This window comes from Mus pahari, chromosome 14 (assembly GCF_900095145.1).
Source record: "Mus pahari chromosome 14, PAHARI_EIJ_v1.1, whole genome shotgun sequence".
In the NCBI taxonomy this organism is placed as follows: Eukaryota; Metazoa; Chordata; class Mammalia; order Rodentia; family Muridae; genus Mus; species Mus pahari.
The window spans coordinates 64,887,251-64,906,810 of NC_034603.1; the positions used below are offsets into that span (position 1 = coordinate 64,887,251).

The window sequence follows — 19,560 nt, forward strand, 5'->3', positions numbered from 1 at the left end:
ATCTAAGTCCACGCGTGGTAGAAAAGGGTCTTAGTGCTGCTTCTCTCAGGAGCCTGGCCCCAGCTTTGGGTGACCCCGCTAGCCCAGCCTTAGTGTTTTCTAGGCTAGGGCAGGCATTGACTCCTTGGCTCACTGGACAGTTCTGAAGTACAGGCCCTTCAGTCTCACTTGTTTCCCTGGTGCCACATCTGGGAACTAAAGGAAATGTCCTGGAGTCGGAGCCAGCTGCAGACCCTGGGTCTATCCAGGGTAGCCTCATGTCATCTATACCAGTAGTTCTGGCTTCCCTCTCCCATCCTCCACCTCCTTCAGAGACCACCAGTGCCAGGCAGAGGATGGGCGCATGTATGCGGTACTCCTACCAGAGCCACTGTGTGAGGGACATGACCATGGACACTTGCTGCTTAACTCTCATTATCTGTTAGCAGCAACATTGATGCCAGGGAAAGACCCGACTTATTCAGGGTTATCCAGATGGTTTAGTGTCAGAGGGGCCCTTGGGACCACCTCATGCTAACACAGTTATTCCCCTTAGAACAGGAGTCTTGTTCATTACATTAGTGGTAGGGTTGCTCCAGCTGGCTGCTCTGTGATGGTATGCTAGGCTGAGGGAATCCGCTGTAAGGGAAATTGGACATGGATGCTTCAGCCCTGGGAGGCAGAGCAGGCTCAGAGTTTGAGGCCAGCTGGGTCTACAGAGTGAGTTCCAGGACAGCCAGAGCTGGGGCTATGGAATCTAGCTCAGTGCAGAATCTACCCGACTTATAAGGCCCTGGGTTCAATCTGTAAGACAACAACAATAATAATAACAACAAAAATAAGTAAAATGAAGAAAGGAGGAGGAGGAGGAGGAGGAGGAGGAGGAGGAGATAAAGAAGGAGAAGTAGAGAGGAGGCAGGCTCAGCAGGCAAGGAGGCTAGTTGCCAGGCCTGATGAGTGAGCTCAATCCCTGCTGGAAGTAGGGAACTCACTCCTTCAAGTTGTCCTTCGACTTTCACTGGCATGCCACAGCATACCCACATTTCCCCACCCACTTTAAATAAATAAATAAATAAATAAATAAATAAATAAATAAATAAATAAAAAAAAGGTGGGAGGAGGGAGAGGCTGCAGGAGAAGAAGCAGCTAGTGCACAGGCTCTAAGAAAGGAAGGCAGTCACTGGTAGGCAAAAGCCTGGTGACTTGACAGACAGAAGAAGCAGGGAGATGAGTTTGGAGTCAGCATGGAACCCCAGGGCCTTCTGTGAGGGGTGCTGGGAAGTCAGTGCTGTTGTCCAGATGAGAGGGCCAATGAGGGGGACAGGATGGTGGCACCCAGGTGGGGACAGAATGGTGGCACCCAGGAGGGGACAGGTGATATTCTGAAGGAAGCAGAGTTGATTTCTCATGAGCTAGATGTCATGGGCAACTCCCCGGTTTCGGGGCAACTGGGTGGATTGACTGAACTGGAAAAGATGGTGCAAGGGCAGAGAACAGGTTTAAGGGCAGAGACTCAGGTACTATAGTGAGCAGGGAGCATGGGGCCCACCCATGCTGTGTGCAAGTTAGGGGCAGGGCTTGGGGTTGCCGAGCAGGCTTTGAGCCTCTCAGGGCCGAGCTGGTGCCTATCAGAGGCTGGGACTGTCCAGTCGGAATCAGCAGATGGCTGCTTAAAGCCACAGGTGTGCATGGTGTGAGGCAAGTGCAGAGCGAAGCCTTGAGGCCTCCTCTGCAAGACAGGGCTCCTTCTCTGTTGCCCGTTGGGCCTGGGCTAATGCTTTGCTGTGGAGTGCTGTCTGGATAGGTGAATGGTTAGTGTCATCCTTGGCTACTGCCTGCTAGGCACACGTCTCCCTTCCACCATATCTCCAGACAAATGTCTCCAAATGGTAGTTCACTCTAGGTAAGGAAGAACTATAGGTTGGGGCTGAGGACATGGGTCAGTGGTTAAAAGCACATGATCCCCCCCACTTTCTCTCTCTCTCTCTGTCTCTCTGTCTCTGTCTCTGTCTCTCTCTCCCTCCCTCCCTCTCTCTCGCTCTCTTTTTAAGACAGGGTTTCTCTGCATAGCACTGGCTGTCCTGGAACTCTGTAGATCAGGCTGGCCTCAAACTCAGAGCTCTGCCTGCCTTTGTCTTCCAAGTGCAGGGATTAAAGGCGTGCATCACTACCACCCCCACTGGGCTAGCACATGATCCTCTTTCAGAGGACCCAGGCTGAGTTCCCAGTGCCCACAGGAACTGGGAACCATCCCTAGCTCCAGGTCCAGGGGATCTGTGCCCTCTCCTGACTTCCATAGGTACCAGGCACAAATGTGGCATACATACCTACAGACAAAACACTCATACACATAAAATTGAATGAAATAAAATGAACTATAAGTATAGAGTGTGGGTTGAAAGCAAGGATGAAGCTTAGTGATGGTGGCGCACGCCTTTAATCCCAGCACTTGGAAGATAGAGGCAGGCGGATTTCTGAGTTTGAGGTCAGCCTGGTCTACAGAGTGAGTTCCAGGACAGCCAGGGCTACATAAATAAACTATAGAGAGGAAAGAGCGGTTATCTGGGCCAGGTGCGCGGAGCAGTGAGGCAGGGCTGGAAGTAGCCTCTGGCTTTGATGACTTGGAGGCTCCCCAGTGACCCTGAGAGTGGCTTCTAGGCAGGGCACCTCTAGTGGAGTCTTGAGGGAGAATCAAGGCCCTGGGGAGGGCACCCTTCGAAGAATGTGGGCAGCTCCTGCCGGCGCGGTTTTGTTGAGGGTGACGCACGAGGCAGGGCCTGTGCAAGTGATGGCATGGTAAGAAAATGTGTTCAAGACATGGTTTCTTGCCGGGCGTGGTGGCGCACGCCTTTAATCCCAGCACTCAGGAGGCAGAGGCAGGCGGATTTCTGAGTTCGAGGCCAGCCTGGTCTACAGAGTGAGTTCCAGTTCAGCCAGGGTTACACAGAGAAACCCTGTCTTGAGAAACAAAAAACAAAACAAACTAGACAAGGTTTCTCAGCCAGGCCATGGTGGCCACCCACACCTTTAAACTCATGGAGATCAGACTGGCCTTGAACTCAGAGATCTACCTAACTCCCTTCTGAGTGCTGGGACCACAGGTGTGTGCCACCACACCCAGTGGCTTGGTGAGATTTTATGCTTCTGGGGGCCTTATTCCTTCTTGGATTCCCTTCCAGGTCCCTGCCTCGCACTGCTGGCATTTAGAGTAGGTAGAAGTTGACATCTTGGGGGCTTAGTGGTAGAGAGCGGTCGGAACAAGTGAACTGAGAGGCTACAGGTTGGCTAGTGGAGGGGAGGCGGGATGGACCAGGGTCTGTCTGTCTCCTCTGTAGTCCATGACCTGCTGCTTCTCAGCCTCTGGCGGACCCGTAGCTGGCCTGGCTCTCACCGCTGCCCTGTTTCTCCCACTCTGTGTCTCCCTGCAGAAAGCCGGCGGCGGCCTGCGCCAGTGGAAGCGCGTCTATGCCGTCCTGCGGGCGCGCTCGCTCTCGTTGAGCAAGGAGCGGCGGGAGCCCGGGCCGGCGGCTGCGGGGGCTGCGGCGGCCGGCGCAGGTGAGGACGAGGCGGCGCCCGTCTGCATCGGCTCCTGCCTGGTGGACATCTCCTACAGCGAGACCAAAAGGAGGCACGTGTTCCGGCTGACCACCGCTGACTTCTGTGAATATCTCTTTCAGGCTGAGGATCGGGATGACATGCTGGGCTGGATCAGAGCGATCCGGGAGAACAGCAGGGCCGAGGGCGAGGTGAGGCCCTGGGCTTGTGCCCAGTGGGCCACCAGAGCAAGGCAGGGGCAGGGCAGGGCAAGGCAGGGCTGCCTCTCAGCTGCTGTGACCTGGGGTGGCCACTCTGAGCCTCACTCCCTCTCCTAGGAAGAGAATGAGTTTGGGTTTGAGGACAGACGCATGCACTGGCTGCAGGGCGGCTGGCATCCTCAGGGCCCAATGACCAGCAGAAACAATAACAACTGTGGTGGTGACAGTAATTACTGTCATTGTTGGGACTGCCTTGGGCAAGCTCTGTCCCATTGAGGTCATCTCCAGGCCAACCATAGCCTCTGGTAGGCTGGAGTAGGCCACCTCCAAGGGACGGGGTGCACAATGAGCTGTCCTGCTCAGATGTCAGCTGTCCTGAGTCAGAGGGCAGACACACCGACCTTACCCAGAGACTTAGCCTTTGGCGGCAGGTGGGCAGGGGTTAGGCCAAGTGATTAGGCAGGGGTTGGGGAGAGCTTTAAAAAAAGAGGCGCATCCCTCCTGGGACCTGCCCGTGTGTCCTCTAGGCCCATGTGCATGGAGGTCATTTGACACATCAGAGGAAGGCACAGTTAGGGCATGGAGACTGGCATCACCATCTGCCTGGGCTTGGACCTGGATAGCCCTTTCCCTGAGGAGGATGGTGGGTCCTCCCACTTCCGGCAGAGGGCCTGGCCTGGTCCCCTGTTGTGGAGGCTTTCCCCTGGGATTCTGTGGTAGCCACCTGTAGTCATTGTCCCTCTGTACCTGACAGGTCTGGGAGCAGTGTTATGCGGTTCTGCTCCCCAACATGGAGGCTGCTTTGTCCAGCCTCCCTATGCTTATTGCCAAAGTGACTGGGGCTCAGAGATGTTAGGTGGCTTCCCCAAAGTCACACAGCTGCCCAGGGAGGCCAGCCCTGGCCTTTGTCCATCTGGGTCTATGCTGTCCATATGGTGGAGAGAGGCGAGGCCGAGGCAGGGGCCAGGGAGGAACTCTGGTGGCATGGGCTGGGCTGTGGGCCCTGACGTGGTTCTTCTCTCCTCCCCCTCCCCCCACTGCAGGACCCTGGCTGTGCCAACCAAGCTCTGATCAGCAAGAAGCTTAATGACTATCGCAAAGTGAGGTAAGGCCAGTTCTCCCAGAGCAGCCTTTGGTGGGGAGGAAACCCTGTGGGGTTGGGAGTTCCCAGGCAGAGATCTCTAGTCCTCGCTCAGACAAGTGAGCAGAGCGAATTGTGTCTAGTTGGAGAGGACGGAGGCCAGGGAAAGCGGCACTCTGAGCCACTCCAGATGAAGACCCCTCCTCTTCCTTTTCCCCTCTGCAGCCATAGCTCTGGGCCCAAAGCCGATTCCTCCCCTAAAGGCTCTCGGGGCCTGGGGGGCCTCAAATCTGAATTCCTCAAGCAGACTGCAGTTCGCGGCCTCAGAACTCAGGAGCAACCCCCAGGAAGCAAGGGTAGGAGGGCTGGGTGCACAGTGGGTGCTTGTGCTGGGCAGCGCCCCTGCCTGTGTGTGCCCAGGGAGCCCCTGCCTGTGTGTGCCCAGAGTTACTGCTGCTTTCTGCTTTACATGGAAGCCAGGGAGGGCCTGGAGCCTCAAGGTTTCAGGGCTGAAAACATCTGGATCCTGGTTTGCTTCCAGAAAATTCTTGTAGGCAGCCCTCTGTTTCTGCTTGTGTCCTTTGGGAATGAGAGGCTCACTCTGCAGGCAGGCCTGCATCTTTACACTGTGGGCTCTCAGGAGCCACTTCCTGGGCCGGAGAGATTGCTCAGCGGTAAGGAGCTTCCAGGGCCTGAGTTGGATTCTCAGAGCTTATAAGTGCCTGCAGCTCCAGCTTCAGGAGACCTGACACCTCTGACATCTGTGGGCATCAGCACTCATGTGCATCCCCCAACACACACACACACACACACACACATTTTTTTTTTAACTTTAAAATCTTTTTTTTTTAATAGCTGAAAGAAAGCATTTCCTTTGGTCATGCCAAAATGTGGCATGTGCTCTCATCTCACAGGTTGGTCCTTGAGGCCACCAACTACCCTCATGAGTCATGGTCTCCTTCCTGGGGACCAGTCACCTTGCCTCCTAAGCCTTCTCTCACTTTTCAGTCTCCCTAGTTCTTTGATGAAGTCCCTATGTCCTAGTGTGTGGGTGTGGCATTGAATGCGCGGGACCCTTCTGACCTCCTTCAGCTGACCCCAGCTCTCTTTGCCATTGTTCATCCCAGAAGACAGTGTTGCAGCTCCCAAAACCCCCTGGGGCATCAACATTATCAAGAAGAACAAGAAGGCCGCCCCAAGGGCATTTGGAATCCGGTTGGAGGAGTGCCAGCCCGCCACTGAGAACCAGGTGGGTCCCTACAGTGCTTGAAGCAGGCAGCACCGAGGAGGCCAAGGCAGGGGACCAGGGCTGTAGGGACGTGGCAGCAGCCTGTTACTCATGTCCACAGCCAGGTGGTTGCACTGCAGTCTGCCCTGGTTTGCACCTTTGAGTCGGTTGCTCATACTAGTTCTGACCCTTAGATGGAGACCTTAAGGACTTGGTGTCCTGGTAGCAGCTGTGGTCTCAGTTTTCTGCCCCTTAGCCTCCTACCCCAGCAGTCTCCCTAACCCCTCTCCCATGTCTGTGCTCCTAGCGTGTCCCCCTGATCGTGGCTGCCTGCTGCCGTATTGTGGAGGCCCGGGGGCTGGAATCAACTGGCATTTACCGGGTACCTGGCAACAATGCAGTGGTGTCTAGCCTGCAGGAGCAGCTCAACCGTGGGCCCAGTGACATCAATCTGCAGGATGAGGTGGGTGTGGCTCAGCTGCTGGTAGAGTCCAGGGACTGCCCGGTTGTACTCACCACGTTTTACTCTGCTTGTCACTGGGCCAGAGTGTCCAGGTGGCAGGAGAAAGCCTGCCCGCCCAGTCGGCAGGCCCAGTGGGCATCTCCCCAAGGATGGCCCGAAAATAAATGGCGCCCTGGCGGTACTGAGACAGAGGCAGCTATTCTGTGCATCCTCTATGTAGTCCAGGCTGATCCTTCTGCCTCTGCCTTCCAAGAGCTGGGATTATAGATATGTGCAGTGGCGGGCAGCTGTCCTCCCTGGCTGGGTGACAGTTTTGCATGAGCACTTAGGAGGGCCAAGTTCTCTCAGCTAAAATCAAATATAAATACAGGTAGAGAGGGCTGAACACTTGCTGGGAATTCACCTTCCAAGAGAGCCAGCTAGTGAGCTTTTTGGGTTTTTTTAGACTTTCTGCTGCTCTTCCTGCCTCCCCTCCCTCCTTACCCTGCTCACCCTCTCTCCTTTCTACAGTCCTTTAGCACCAGGCAAAATGGACTGGATTCCGTGGGCCGCTGAGGTCCAAAGAGCCCTGGCCTGGCGGAAGGGGGTGCACCTTGGTCTCAAGGTGGCTGACCACCAGTGTGTGGCCTGGAAAATGACAGCGTCTTTTGAGACTCATGGAAGGGTTTGAGGGTTGGACAAAGGTGGACACACTTTTTGTGTTTGGGGGTGGGGATGGTAAGACCCAGGGCGAGTGATGGGTTCCTGAAGCTTTTGACCTTGAGCCAGCGGACAGTGAGGAGCTTTTGGCGGATCTGGGGGGAGCGCTGCCAAGGGTAGGGTGCGAGCTAGAGGGATGCTGAGGCTTTGTGGAGAGCTGAGAGTGCAAGCCCGAGAGCAGAGGGGGAGGAAAGAAACCAGAGGTGCTAGGGTCGCTGAGGGTCAGGATAACAGAGAGCCCTGGGTAAGTGGAGGCCAGGAGAGGGAGGAAGGACAGGCAGAGAGACCAGAGGGAGGACTGGTGTCTGTGTGAGGAGCAGGTTGGCTTGAGGAGAAGCTGGAGGAGGAGATGAGTCAGATCGTGGCCCTACTACTGCCTTTGGGGTGATGGCACATCACCTATGTGGGCTGAAGGTATCCTCAGGCCCTGACTAAGTGGGGTCATGTGACAGCCTGGGACCAAGGGGAAAGGCAGACTGAGACCAGCTTGGAAGGACAGACGCTCTCAGGAAGCCGATCCGAGGAGACCAGACAGAGGCCGAGCTCAGAGGGAGAGGAGAGGTGCTCAGCTCTCAGGGAGAAACAGAGAGAGACCTGTAGGAACCGCCCCCGACCGACCTGGTCAGCATTCAGTGAAACACATCAGCTCACCTTGGCCAGGAAGAAGAGGGGCCGGGAGTTGGAGGGGTGGCTGGCCTGACCCAGGGTTGAGCAGGCCCAGGGTTGAGCCCAGTGCGCTGGCTGCAGTTTGGTAGCGGGCATCACTCGCACGAATGATGTTTTAGTCTGTGCTTTGGTGGACTGTGGGAAATCAGTAGTATGTGTGTGCCCATGGAGAGGGTGATGTTGGGCACTTTCTGATGAGGCTCTTTCTGATGAGTCTGGGCCTCCTACATCCGTGTCTCTGAGCTAGAGCATAAGTCTAACGCCTAGCTATGGCATGTAGGCTGTTGGTGCCCCCTGGTGGACAGACTGAACTGTCTCTTCCCCAGCTCCGTGGCCATTTGAGGCAAATTAATTATGTATTGAGGTGTGTGTGTGGTAGTCTATTGGAGGAAATTTAGCGCCATCCCTGGCCATATCCTCCTCTGTGTGTGGTGCTCCCTCAGCCCAGATGGGAAAGCCAAAATAGCCTGCCTGGAGACTCTGAGCGCTCGCCAAGCAAGCCTGACGGTGAGCTGACACTTCCTCAGCCCCCACGGAGGAAGGAGGGGACTGACTCCCAGACTGTGTCCTCCGACCTCCCCATGTGCAAAAGGCCCAAATACACTGATAATAAAGAAAGAAGAAGGGCAGGGAGGTTCAGTGGTTACAGTGTCCACTGAGCAGGTCCCAGGACCCATGGTCATGCCCGGGTGGGTATGGTAGCACACCTGTAGTTCCAGTCTTCAGAAGGTGGGGACAGGATCCCCAGAGCAAACTGGCTAAGGAGAGTAGCCACCATGGTTTGCTCTGGGTTTGATGGAGACACCCTGCCGCATCGAATAAGGGGGAGGAGTAGTAGAGAATGGTCAGGCCTTCACATGCACAAATGAGCACGTACACTCCGATACTCATGCTCACATGTGTACACACACACGTGAAAATGGGAGCCCTCCGGGGGACAAAATCACCCCACACGTAGCTCATTTGGATCCCGGCCCCTCAGAGCGCAGTCTCGTGGGAGATAGTGAAGACAAGGGAAGAAGCATCAGGAAGAACATCAGAGTGTGGTACAGATGATGCGGTGGTGGGATTCACGGGTGGCCGCTTGGACTTTGGCAGTGAGGCAGGATGAGGAGGCATTCCTATGCAGGGCGGGGCTGGAGAGTTCCACTAGGGGATAGCACGTGCACAGGGCCTGGGACAGGAAGGAGTCAGCACGTGAGCCCTGTGCTGTGGACACTTGGGCTTTGGGTGATGTGGCTGCTCAGAGGGTCGCTCTTAGCTGGGGAGCGTCAGGAGGAGGTGCTGGGCCTGGCACTTACGGATACACTGGAGATGTCCGGGCATGCTTATGTGGGGTAACTGCCCTGACTTCTGTTCCCACCTTTGGGCCCTCTTGCTTCTTGTGGCAGGCAGTATTGAGCCCACTGGGCTGTCTGTAGTCAAGTATGTGTTCTGGACAGGCATGGAGGCCTGGGGACTTGGTGGCCTGGCTGGTCCTAAAGCTGGTATGGACATGGGAACATGGGCCCCTGGGATCCTGTCTGTGTCCTGACGTCTCCGTTCCTCCTTAGCGCTGGCAGGACCTCAATGTGATCAGCAGCCTGCTCAAGGCTTTCTTCCGCAAGCTGCCGGAGCCTCTTTTCACTGATGGTGAGTAGAGGGTGGGGTTGGGAGGGACATCCTATCCACTCCATTCCCTGCCATTCCTGGCCACACACTCTCTCTGTCAGGGTTGTTGGTTTTAATTTTATAAGTCTTCATTTTATAAGTAATTTTTATTATATTTAAAACACCAACGATATTTGTGCATGTGAAATACCAAGCCTGCCCATCTGTCCATCAGTCCCGACTCCATCCTCCCTTCCGTCTGTCCATCAGTCCCGACTCCATCCTCCCTTCGTGAGGTCATGACCATGCTCCAAGCAGTCTCTGTAGCTTAGCACTGACCCTGTAACAGGTCCCTGAGCAGGGACTGTTATCAAACTCCTTCATGGGCCGAGACATGGGCTCAGAGGGGTAAAGTGCTTTGCTAAGGTCACCCAGCTTGTGTGTGGCACAGCCACATTCCACCTCAGACTTCCACAGAAACTGGTCTCAAGCCCATTATTATCAGTCTGAGCAAGTGTAGCAGCGCATGCCTCCAATCCCAGCACTCAGGAGGCTGCAGCAGGAGGATGATGCTTTTGAGGCCAGCCTGGGCTACATAGAGAGCTATAAAACAAAAGTCTGTTTCAAATTCAAAAATACAAGTAGTGTATAGTAGCGTATACCTTTAGCCTCAGCACTTGGAAGGCAAAGGCAGACAGATCTCTGTGAGTTCGAGGCCAACCTGGTCTACATAGAGAGTTTCAGGACAGCCAGGGCTACACAGAGAAATCCTGTCTCAAAATTTAACACAAAACAAAAATCAAGCACAGACAGAGCAGTTCTGTCAACCTGTTGTGTTTCTTTCCTGACCTTTCCGCTGCGAGGTTATGGGTGAGAAACCCAGACCAACCCAGGGTGGAGTGACAGAGCTTAGTGATGCGCTGATGAATGTTGACAGCTGGCCCTGCAGGGGAAAAAAGTCCCAGGGTGTTACCTTTTCCAGTTTCTGTGGTGTGAATACTCTCACTGTGACATACTTCAAGCCACTGGCATGGTATTCCCAACACAGACAGGAGAGAGACCTCCATTGTGTCTGCACAGCCAGTGTGAGCAGGTCGCAGCTTCACTGCTGAGAGAAATACAATCAGATCTCGAGCCCATGCTTTTCAGATGGCTCCTCTACTGATGGGAATTTAGATTGGCTAAAACCGGGCGGTGCCCCTCCTTGAATCTGTCCTTACAAGCCTGGACCTGTGCTGGAGGTGGATGCTTAGGTGTGGAGCGGTAGGTCAGTCTCCTGTAAGGGCTGGTGTGGCTTGCACAAGGAGGAGGCCAAGTTCATATTCACACAAGCAAGTGTGTATGTCTCTGTCATTTTATATATATATATATATATATATATATATATATATATATATATATATATATATATATATATATATATATATATATATATATAAAATCTCCCCCCTCCCCCTCCGAGACAGGGTTTCTCTGTGTAGCCCTGGCTGTTCTGGAACTTGCTCTGTAGACCAGACTGGCCTCAAACTCATAGATTTCCACCCCCCACCCCCCACCAGAGTGCAAGGATTAAAGGTGTGCATCACCACGGCCGGGCTTATTTTTATTTATTACATTTTATTTATTTTGGGGGGTGGGGGTGGGGCAGGGGTGCATGTGCCATATGTAGAGGTTCTTTTCTTCCAACCTGTTGGTCTCGGGGATTGAACTCTGGTCCTCAGGCTTGATAGCGGATGCTCTCTATCTGCCAAGCCAGCTCGTTAGCGGCCTTATTTTGTTTTACTTTTTTCTTTTGGTTTATTTATTTTGTTTTGCTTGTGGGGGTGTTCTGCAGGCATGCATGTCTAATGCTTGGTGCCTAAGGAGGTTAGAGGAGGGCACTGGATCCCCTGGGACTGGAGTTACAGATGGTTGTGAGCCATAGGAATTGAACCGGGGTCCTTTGTAAGGGCAACGAGTGCTTTTAACCGCTGAGCCATTCTCCAGCCCCTATTGTTTATTTGAGACACTAAGTTACTCAGGCTTTGAATGTCTGACGGTCTCCTATCTGTCCCCTGAGTCCCTGGAATCCCAGGCAGGCATCACCACACCTTGTTTGTTCATTTTCTTCTTTTCTGTAGTCTGGGCATCAAGTACAGGGCCTTGCGCATCCTGGACGTGCATGCTGCTGCTGGGTGGCAGCCCGGCTTAGTGATTAGTGCTTGGAGCTTTGATCATGGGGGGGTGTGGTCTTGTTATTGTTTCAGTGCCTTGCCCTCCTTTCAAGGGAAGGTGAGGCTCTTTTTGTTAGTTACTGGCTCTCTGTAGAAGGTAGGCCCTGGTTCTCCCTCCCAGAAATAAGACTCAGACTCAAAATATATTTACAAATACTCTGGCCATATAGCTAGGCCCTTCTCTAACTAGGTCATAACTTAGTATAGGCCAGTTACTCTAATCTGCATTCTGCCACGTGGCTGGTTACCTGTGCTTAGATATCGTGGAAGTTCCATCTTCCAGGGCAAATCTTCCGAGCCTCGCTCTATCCCAGAATTCTTTCTGTCTCCTAGATGTCCCACTGTCTACCCTTTCCTATAGGACATAGGTTTTAATTGACAGGTGATGCATCCACACAATATACAAGAATTATCTCTACAGCTCTGTCCATTTCCTCTGTCATTCATACTGTGCACCTATATTTCTATTGGGTCATCTTGTGTGCTCTTGATTTGTGGGAACAATTTTTTGTATATGATAGACATTAAGCTTTGCTGGTCTTTGCAGTTATTTCTATAGCCCCACCCTTGACTTTTTATTTTTCTCTTAGACAAGGTCTTGCCAAACTGCCCAGGCTAATCTCATACTTGAAACAGTTCTCCTGGTTCAGCCTTCTGGATGTTGGGGTTACAGGTGTATATCGTCACAGGCAGTGGGCATTTCCCTTTGGACTTTGCAGTTTAGAAACTGAAAGCCACATTTAAAATTACATTTACAGAATTATACGTATTTATTTATTGAGTATGGAGGGCAGGAGCCATAGCATTCATGGGGTGGTCGGTGGTCAACCCCTTAGAGTCAGTGCCCCCCCCCACCAGGCGGGGCTGGGGATCGAACTCAGGTCATCAGGGTTGGCAGCGAGTTCATTTACCCACGAGCCACCTCATGGGCCCTGGAAACATTTGTTTGTTTGGTTTGTTTGGTTGGTTTTTCAAGACAGGGTTTCTCTGTATAGCCCTGGCTGACCTGGAACTCACTCTGTAGACCAGGCTGGCCTCAAACTCAGAACTCCGCCTACCTCTGCCTCCGGAGTGCTGGGATTAAAGGCGTGCGCCACCACGCCCGGCGGAGGACAGTATTTTTTTTAAAGGCTCCAACTAATTACTCTTTCTTTAATGGATTGAGTATTTCATATTTAGGCCCTGTGCTTATAAAAATATTTCTCCACTGTGATTTTTCTTTTGAGACAAGTTCTTACTCCAGCTTAGGCTGGCCTCAGACTTAGAGAAATCCTCCTGCCTCAGTGCTGAGACCATAGGCGTGAGCTATCATGCCAGGCTTGCTTATGATCCTTTAAAAATTGTTATAGTTAGCCGGGCGTGGTGGCACACGCCTTTAATCCCAGCACTCGGGAGGCAGAGGCAGGTGGATTTCTGAGTTGGAGGCCAGCCTGGTCTACAAAGTGAGTTCCAGGACAGCCAGGGCTATACAGAGAAACCCTGTCTCGGAAAAAAAAAAAATTGTTATAGATGGTTGGTTAGTTCGTTAGTTAGCTAGTTTGTTAGTTTTGGGGGAGTGCACAAACATGCCATGTCATTCATGTCGAGGTCAAAGGACAGCTCTCACGATTCAGTTTTTTTCTTCTGCTCTGTGGAACCCTGGGGTTGAACGCAGGGCATCAGACTTGGCAGCAAGCACCTTTAGACACAGCCATCTCACAGGCCCTCGCCTTTGACATTTCAATCTATATATTAGACTCTGTCATACAGCTAAACTAACTTGTGTTCACGAGGTGGGAATGGCAGCTCTCTCACTGGCCCCAGGAAAGCCCGAATCCTTCAACATGGCCTTTGCCCTGTGGGACTCTCAGGCCTTTCCACTGCCCTGTGCATACATCCTCAGAAGTCAATGGCTGACATCCCGTGTCTTCGAATATCACTCTTCATTTTCTGAGTCAGAATCTCTCACTGAGTCCCCGGGGCATGCCAGTTAGCTAGAGTAAATAGCTCATGACATGAGCTCCAGGGGTCGTCCTGTCTCCTGTCCCTGTACTCGGGTGACAGGGATGTGCTGCCACAGCAAAGCTTTTTATGTGAAGCTGTGGCTCCAGATTCAGGTCCTCATGCTGGCAGGGCAAGCAGTTCATCCACTGAGCCATCTCCCCAGCCCTAAGCTATAATCTTGGTGCATCCGGATGGACTTGGTTTTATATCTTGGGGTGCTGGGGTGGTACTGAGGACCTGGCCATGGTAAGCCCCTGTTTGCTGAGGTCGCCCTGGCTAACCTGATGGAGGCTGCAGGCCCAAGGAGAGTAGGGAAAAGGGCTTATTACCCTCAGTATTAAGGTTCCCTGGGGACATCTTTAGGAACCTTGGGACTGGTGGGGCAGGTGAGGAGTCCGAAGGCTCCTCTTCTTTTTTCTGACCTACAGAGCCTGCCTTGGGATCCTTAGTCTAGGGACCCTTTTCAGGGATCAGCGAAAAGCTCTGATCTTCATCCCAGATGAACACCCCGGGCTGCGTCAGTGTCAATGTCTTCCCTTCCTTAGTGGGATCCTCAGCTCCCGAGAGTGGGGAAGGGGCTGCCTCCCACCACTGAGGCTCTTTCCTGTGTTCCAGACAAATACAATGACTTCATCGAGGCCAATCGGATAGAAGATTCCAGGGAGAGGATGAAGACGCTTCGGAAGCTGGTGAGGAGAGGAGGCACCGGCAGGCGGGAGGGGCAGCTGGGTAGCTTTCTCAAAGAGGCTTCAAAGGTCTCTTTCCACCAATAGCCTTAGTTTCCCCACCTGTGCCAAGGAAGAGTGTTGGAAGGTGGATTTTAGCTCCATACAGTGGGATGATGGAAGTCCCTTTAGGGTGTGTGGAGCCGGGACTGGGGAGATTGCCACAACCCGATCCCATTTTCTTCCTCCTGTCCCCTAGATCCGGGATCTCCCAGGACACTACTATGAAACACTTAAATTCCTCGTGGGCCATCTCAAGACCATTGCTGACCACTCAGAGAAGAACAAGGTGTGTGCTGCTGCCTGTGGAGTCTGGGAGCCCAGGCTGCACGGGGACTGGTGCTTCCTCCGCAGGATCGAGGCCCTGTGAGCCTCCCTCTTCCTAAGGGTTCCCTTTCTGGCACCCTGGCCTGTGCAGCCGCCTGCAGCTAGCCAGCGCTGTTCCCTCGTAGAGCCAGCTCCGGTGTCCTGAGGGCCACGGGGAGGCCAAGAGCTCAGTCCTCTGTGCAGGGTGGCATTTGTCCTCTGAGTCAGTTCCAGTCCCTTCACGCTTTTGGTTCTACAGTGGAGAAAAAGAAGTAAATTATAAGGTTTCTCCTTGTTCTAAAATACCCTAGAATCTCCAATATGTCTCCCGTGCTAGAATCCCCACAGCTATTCCTAACCTCAGGACCCCCTCGATGGGCCTGTGAGGTGAGCATGATCATGGCTGCCAGGCCTGGACATGAGAGACTTTGAACATCTGGCTTGAACTCTGTTCAGCAAACCTCTTTGCCCATGTGAGATGTTCATCCCCCACTCTAAGGACATGTCAAAGTTGGGGACGGTGGCCTCAGTGACCCGGAGAGGTAATGTTCAAAACAATGATCCTGGGGTTTTCCCCTCCCCCAACCCAGATGGAGCCCCGGAACCTGGCTCTGGTCTTCGGGCCAACGTTGGTAAGGACATCTGAAGACAACATGACAGACATGGTGACCCACATGCCGGACCGCTACAAGATCGTGGAGACGCTGATCCAGCATGTGAGTGCCCATTGCATATTTGTATATCAGAGGCCTAGGACCAGACTCTGTTCCTGCCAGCCTGTGTGCCCCGGGATGCTTGCAAAAGAGGGCACTGCTAGGGGGCTGCATGGCTCGCAGCAGTGACAGGCTGCCATCAACACCAACAAGAGGAACAAGACTGGAAGAAGAGACGGGGAGGAGATGCAGTGATAGGACCATGGGCTGGAGACTGATGCAGAGGCTCCCCAGTAGGCTGTTCTAGGGGAGGTGGCCTGCGGAACTGGGCACACAGTGTGACTTGGGTGTCAGAGGTCTGTTCCCCAACAGCCACAGCCAGGTCAGGGAGCACAGGAGGTACAGGACAGGGAGCAAGGACCAAGGCCACACCCTCCATGATGCTGTGGTGCCAGCCACTGCTTACCTCCCTTCTGACTCCATATGAGCCCTGCCTTCTGCAAGATTCTTGCTTTTGTCTAGGAAGGATAAGGAAACCATAGTGACCAGCAGAGGGCGATAGAGGCCTCTATCGTCTGAAGTCCACTCAAAAGGCTTCTTGGGCACTGTGTGTTAGGTCGCCATTCACAGGGATTGCCTAGAACCATTAGAAAACACAGATATTTATATTACAGCCCACAACAGTAAGAAAATTATAGTTATGAAGTAGAACAAAATGTTATGGTTGGGGGGGTCACCTCAACATGAGGAACTGTATTAAAGGGTCACAGCGTTGCGCAGCTTGAGGACCACTGGCTTAGGGGCTCAAGGGTGGGTTTTATGAACCCCACTTACCTCTTGTGACAGCCACACAGCATGGACCCAGAGTGCCTTCCTGCAAAGGAAATAAGGTCAGGCTTTGGTCACAGGAAGGGAGCTGTGGCCCTCCTCTTCTCAGACACCTAGGGAAGAAAAACTAAGTCACCTCTTACAGAAGAGGGAAACCAGTGCCGAGGGAGGGGATTTCCTGTGCAAGGCCACACACCAAGAAATGGCATCTGCAGGAGTTTAACCAGGTCCATCTACCCAGGGCTGACTTCCCAGCGGGCAGCTGCTGGGCCAGGGGATGGAGGCTGCAGTGGGCTTGGGTCACGCTGACGCTGACGCCTGCTCACCCATTCTTTCACCCCATGTAGGGGATCTGGCTGCAGGAAGCAGCACGGCCTGCTCTCTCCCAGCATGCGGCAGGCCACCTGGATGCTAAGCCTGCTGGCCACACAGGCATCTCTGTGTGACCTGGGAGGGGGTTTGGTCTCAAGCACCAGGATCCCCAGAGGTGCCCATTAGGAGAGCCATGGTTGAGAGGGAGGGCTGGTGTCTGGCTGTATGGAAGCCCAAGGCCTGTGGTCAACACAGGAGTTTGTGGCACAGCAGCCTTTGGGAAGAAAGCAGGCCAGTAGCAAGTGGGCTTTCCTAGAGGCAGTGTCTGCCGCTCAGTAGGGCAGGGGGCACGTCCGTCTAGATGCACACGGCCTAGCGCGTGGGTGGTGAACACGGGGTTTGCTAAGCGACTGAGTCAGCGACTGAGTGACCTGCTGCGGCTGGGCAGGCTGGGCTTCCCTGCACTCATTCCTGACAAACAGCCAAGCTGGGGAATTTCCATTCTCAGTCTCCCAGGCCTGGGGACATCTTCAACTCTGAGCAGGCTCCTTGGGCCAGACCACCTAAGAGCCTGGAGATCTCTACAGGAGCCGCAGAGGCCAGGCAGAGCTGGCTTGTGTAGACTGAAGTCAGTCCTGGCCAGACAGTGACCATTGGAATTAGCAGATAACATTAACTCCTGAGATTTCAGCCAAAATGGCTTCCCACAGGAGATCCTGTCACAAAAGGAAGCCTGCTGTCCCCAGGCTTCCAGGCCAGACTTCATGAGGTAGAGGGTGGGAAGTGTGAATGGGGCTGCTTCAGAGGAAAGAGGAGAGACCATGGTGCTTGGTGGAAGTCACCCCACAGCCCTGCTGTGTTCCCCAGGTCAGCTGGCGCCCAGAGCCCAGAGTGGACGATTTAGTCATTTATTCAGCGCATGTGGGGCCCTGATACTTCCCAGCCTTGGCACTTTTTCTTTCCCATGTTAGGGATGGTGCCCAGGGCATTGGGTGCGCTATCCCAGTGTTCTCGCACCGAGACACTGTCCTGACAGCGCTCTTCGTGTGTTGAAGGGTATTTGACACTGTTGCTGTCCTCTGGCCCTTGATACCAGACTGTCTCCTCAACTGTGACATTAGGAAACAGGTCTGTGCCAGGCAGGGAGAGCGAATTCAAGGCTAGCCAGACCTCACTGAGTTTGAGGAGAGCCCCACCAGTAGACTGAGACCCATGGCCGTTTTCTCCCCTTTCTCTAAATTTTTTGGCACTTTGTATGGGCACGCTGCATGTTACATGTTCCTCGGACTGTGAGAGGATGTTTAATGCAATGAAAGACCACGCCCAGGCCTGGACGCTTTGTGGGTGGAGCATGAGCACTTGCTTCAGCAAATTTACTTATTTTTAGTCAGGTTTTTTATTTTCCTTTATATATAGTGTATGTGTTTATTATTTATTTTGAGGGTCCCACTATTAAACCCTAGCCTAGAATTTTCTATGTAAACCAAGCTGACCCAAACTCATAGAGGCCCGCCTGCCTCTCCCTCTGAAGTTCTGGGTTAAGGCATGTGCTGCCGTGCCTGGCTGGTATCTATATTTTATATGTATAGTTATTTCTCACGTTCCTTCTGTCTGTCTTTTAAAAATTTTGAGCTAGCATGCAAAATAATGGGTTTCATTATGGCGTTTTCATAGGGTCACTGTTTAGCCTGCTTCCCCACTATCCCTCAGTCCTCTTTGCACCCCGTTTATTTATTAGCAGTAGTATGTGCATAGTCGGGGCACACATCCCATGGTTGCTGGAGGTCAGAGGTCAGTTTTGGAGTTGGTTCTCCTCTTACTGTGGGTCCTGGGGATTGAGCTCAGACTGTTTGGCTTGCACAGTCAGTGCCTGTACCACTGGGTCATCCCGATGGTGCCCACGACGTGCTGGTGTCCTTCCTCCATGAGTACCCCCTTTCTGCTCTGTGTCACGCTCCGTTACCCTCTCCCTTCTAAGCTCCCTGTTTGCTACCCTCTCTTCCTCCCTGAACATGGCCCCTTCCTATTCTATTTTCATGGATATGAGAAAACAGGGAGTATTTGTCTTTCTGAATCTGGCTTAACATAGAGATGTACAGTTCTGCCATTTTCTGGCAGATGTCATGACTTTGATTCAGCTGTAAACACGGCCAGGCACGTAGATTTGTTTTTAGCTTTTGAGGAATCTCTACGCTGACTTCCGTAATGGCTGCCCCAGGTTTATATCCAGCCAGCAGTGAGTAAGCGTGACTCTTGCCCACATCCTCGCCAGCACTACATTTTCTCTGTCTCTGTCTCTCCCACTCTCCCATTCCCCCCTCCCCACCCCACCCCCACCCCCAAGATTGGCCTTGTACTCCTGACCCTCTGGCCTCCGCTTCCTGAGTGCTGGGACTATAGGTGGTGGCCCGTTGGCCCTTTTGGACCCGCTTCTCCTGTCCCAGTGGTTTACTGTTCTGATCTAGGATGTGGTACAGTTTAAGGTCAGGCATTGTGACGCCCCTTCAGTTTTCCTCATTTAGCTTAGTATGGCCTTGCTATGTTGATGTCTGCTCCTTCGATTCCTAGTGTGGTCATGAAGGACCTGAGCTTTCTCTGCTTCTGTTGAGGTGATCACATCATTGTCCTTGATGTATATTTACACGCTGCATTACGTTTATTGATTGGCACACATTCAGCCTTGCACACATGGATGAAACCACCTTGGTCACGGTGTGTGACAACTGTAATGTCTGCAAGTATCTGTGGATAATTTCTGTGTCCCTGCTGGTCAGGGAGACTGGTCTGCACTTTGTTCTCTGTTGGACGCTTGCCTAGTTTGGCATCAGGGTACAACCGACTTTGTCGAGTGACCTCAGCAGCAAGCGTCCCTGCTTCAGGAGTGCTGTGCGCTCTTCTGGAAGAGTCCGGTAGGATTTGCAGACTTGTGGTAGGCATGTCGTTACCGCTTCAGCCTGACTGGTTCTGGTTCTGGTTCTGGTTTTTGAGACAGGGATTTTCCTTTTTCTTTTTCTTTCTTTTTTTTGGGTGTGTGTGTGTGTGTGTGTGTCTTAGTCAGGGTTTCTATTCCTGCACAAAT

The 19,560-nt window shown here is 53.0% G+C and overlaps 1 protein-coding gene across 4 annotated transcripts in view; it reads left to right on the forward strand.

Moving 5' to 3' along the window:
- LOC110331711 (rho GTPase-activating protein 23) overlaps positions 1 to 19,560 on the forward strand; it is a 56,660-nt gene that overhangs the window by 13,352 nt on the left and 23,748 nt on the right. For all 4 annotated transcript variants that reach the window (XM_029545887.1, XM_029545886.1, XM_021212535.1 and 1 more), the window contains 9 exons: positions 3,408 to 3,725; positions 4,778 to 4,839; positions 5,041 to 5,171; positions 5,943 to 6,064; positions 6,351 to 6,506; positions 9,425 to 9,503; positions 14,273 to 14,346; positions 14,582 to 14,671; positions 15,279 to 15,404. In XM_029545887.1, coding sequence (XP_029401747.1) covers positions 3,408 to 3,725; positions 4,778 to 4,839; positions 5,041 to 5,171; positions 5,943 to 6,064; positions 6,351 to 6,506; positions 9,425 to 9,503; positions 14,273 to 14,346; positions 14,582 to 14,671; positions 15,279 to 15,404 — 1,158 coding nt within the window. The remainder of the gene's footprint in view (positions 1 to 3,407; positions 3,726 to 4,777; positions 4,840 to 5,040; positions 5,172 to 5,942; positions 6,065 to 6,350; positions 6,507 to 9,424; positions 9,504 to 14,272; positions 14,347 to 14,581; positions 14,672 to 15,278; positions 15,405 to 19,560) is intronic.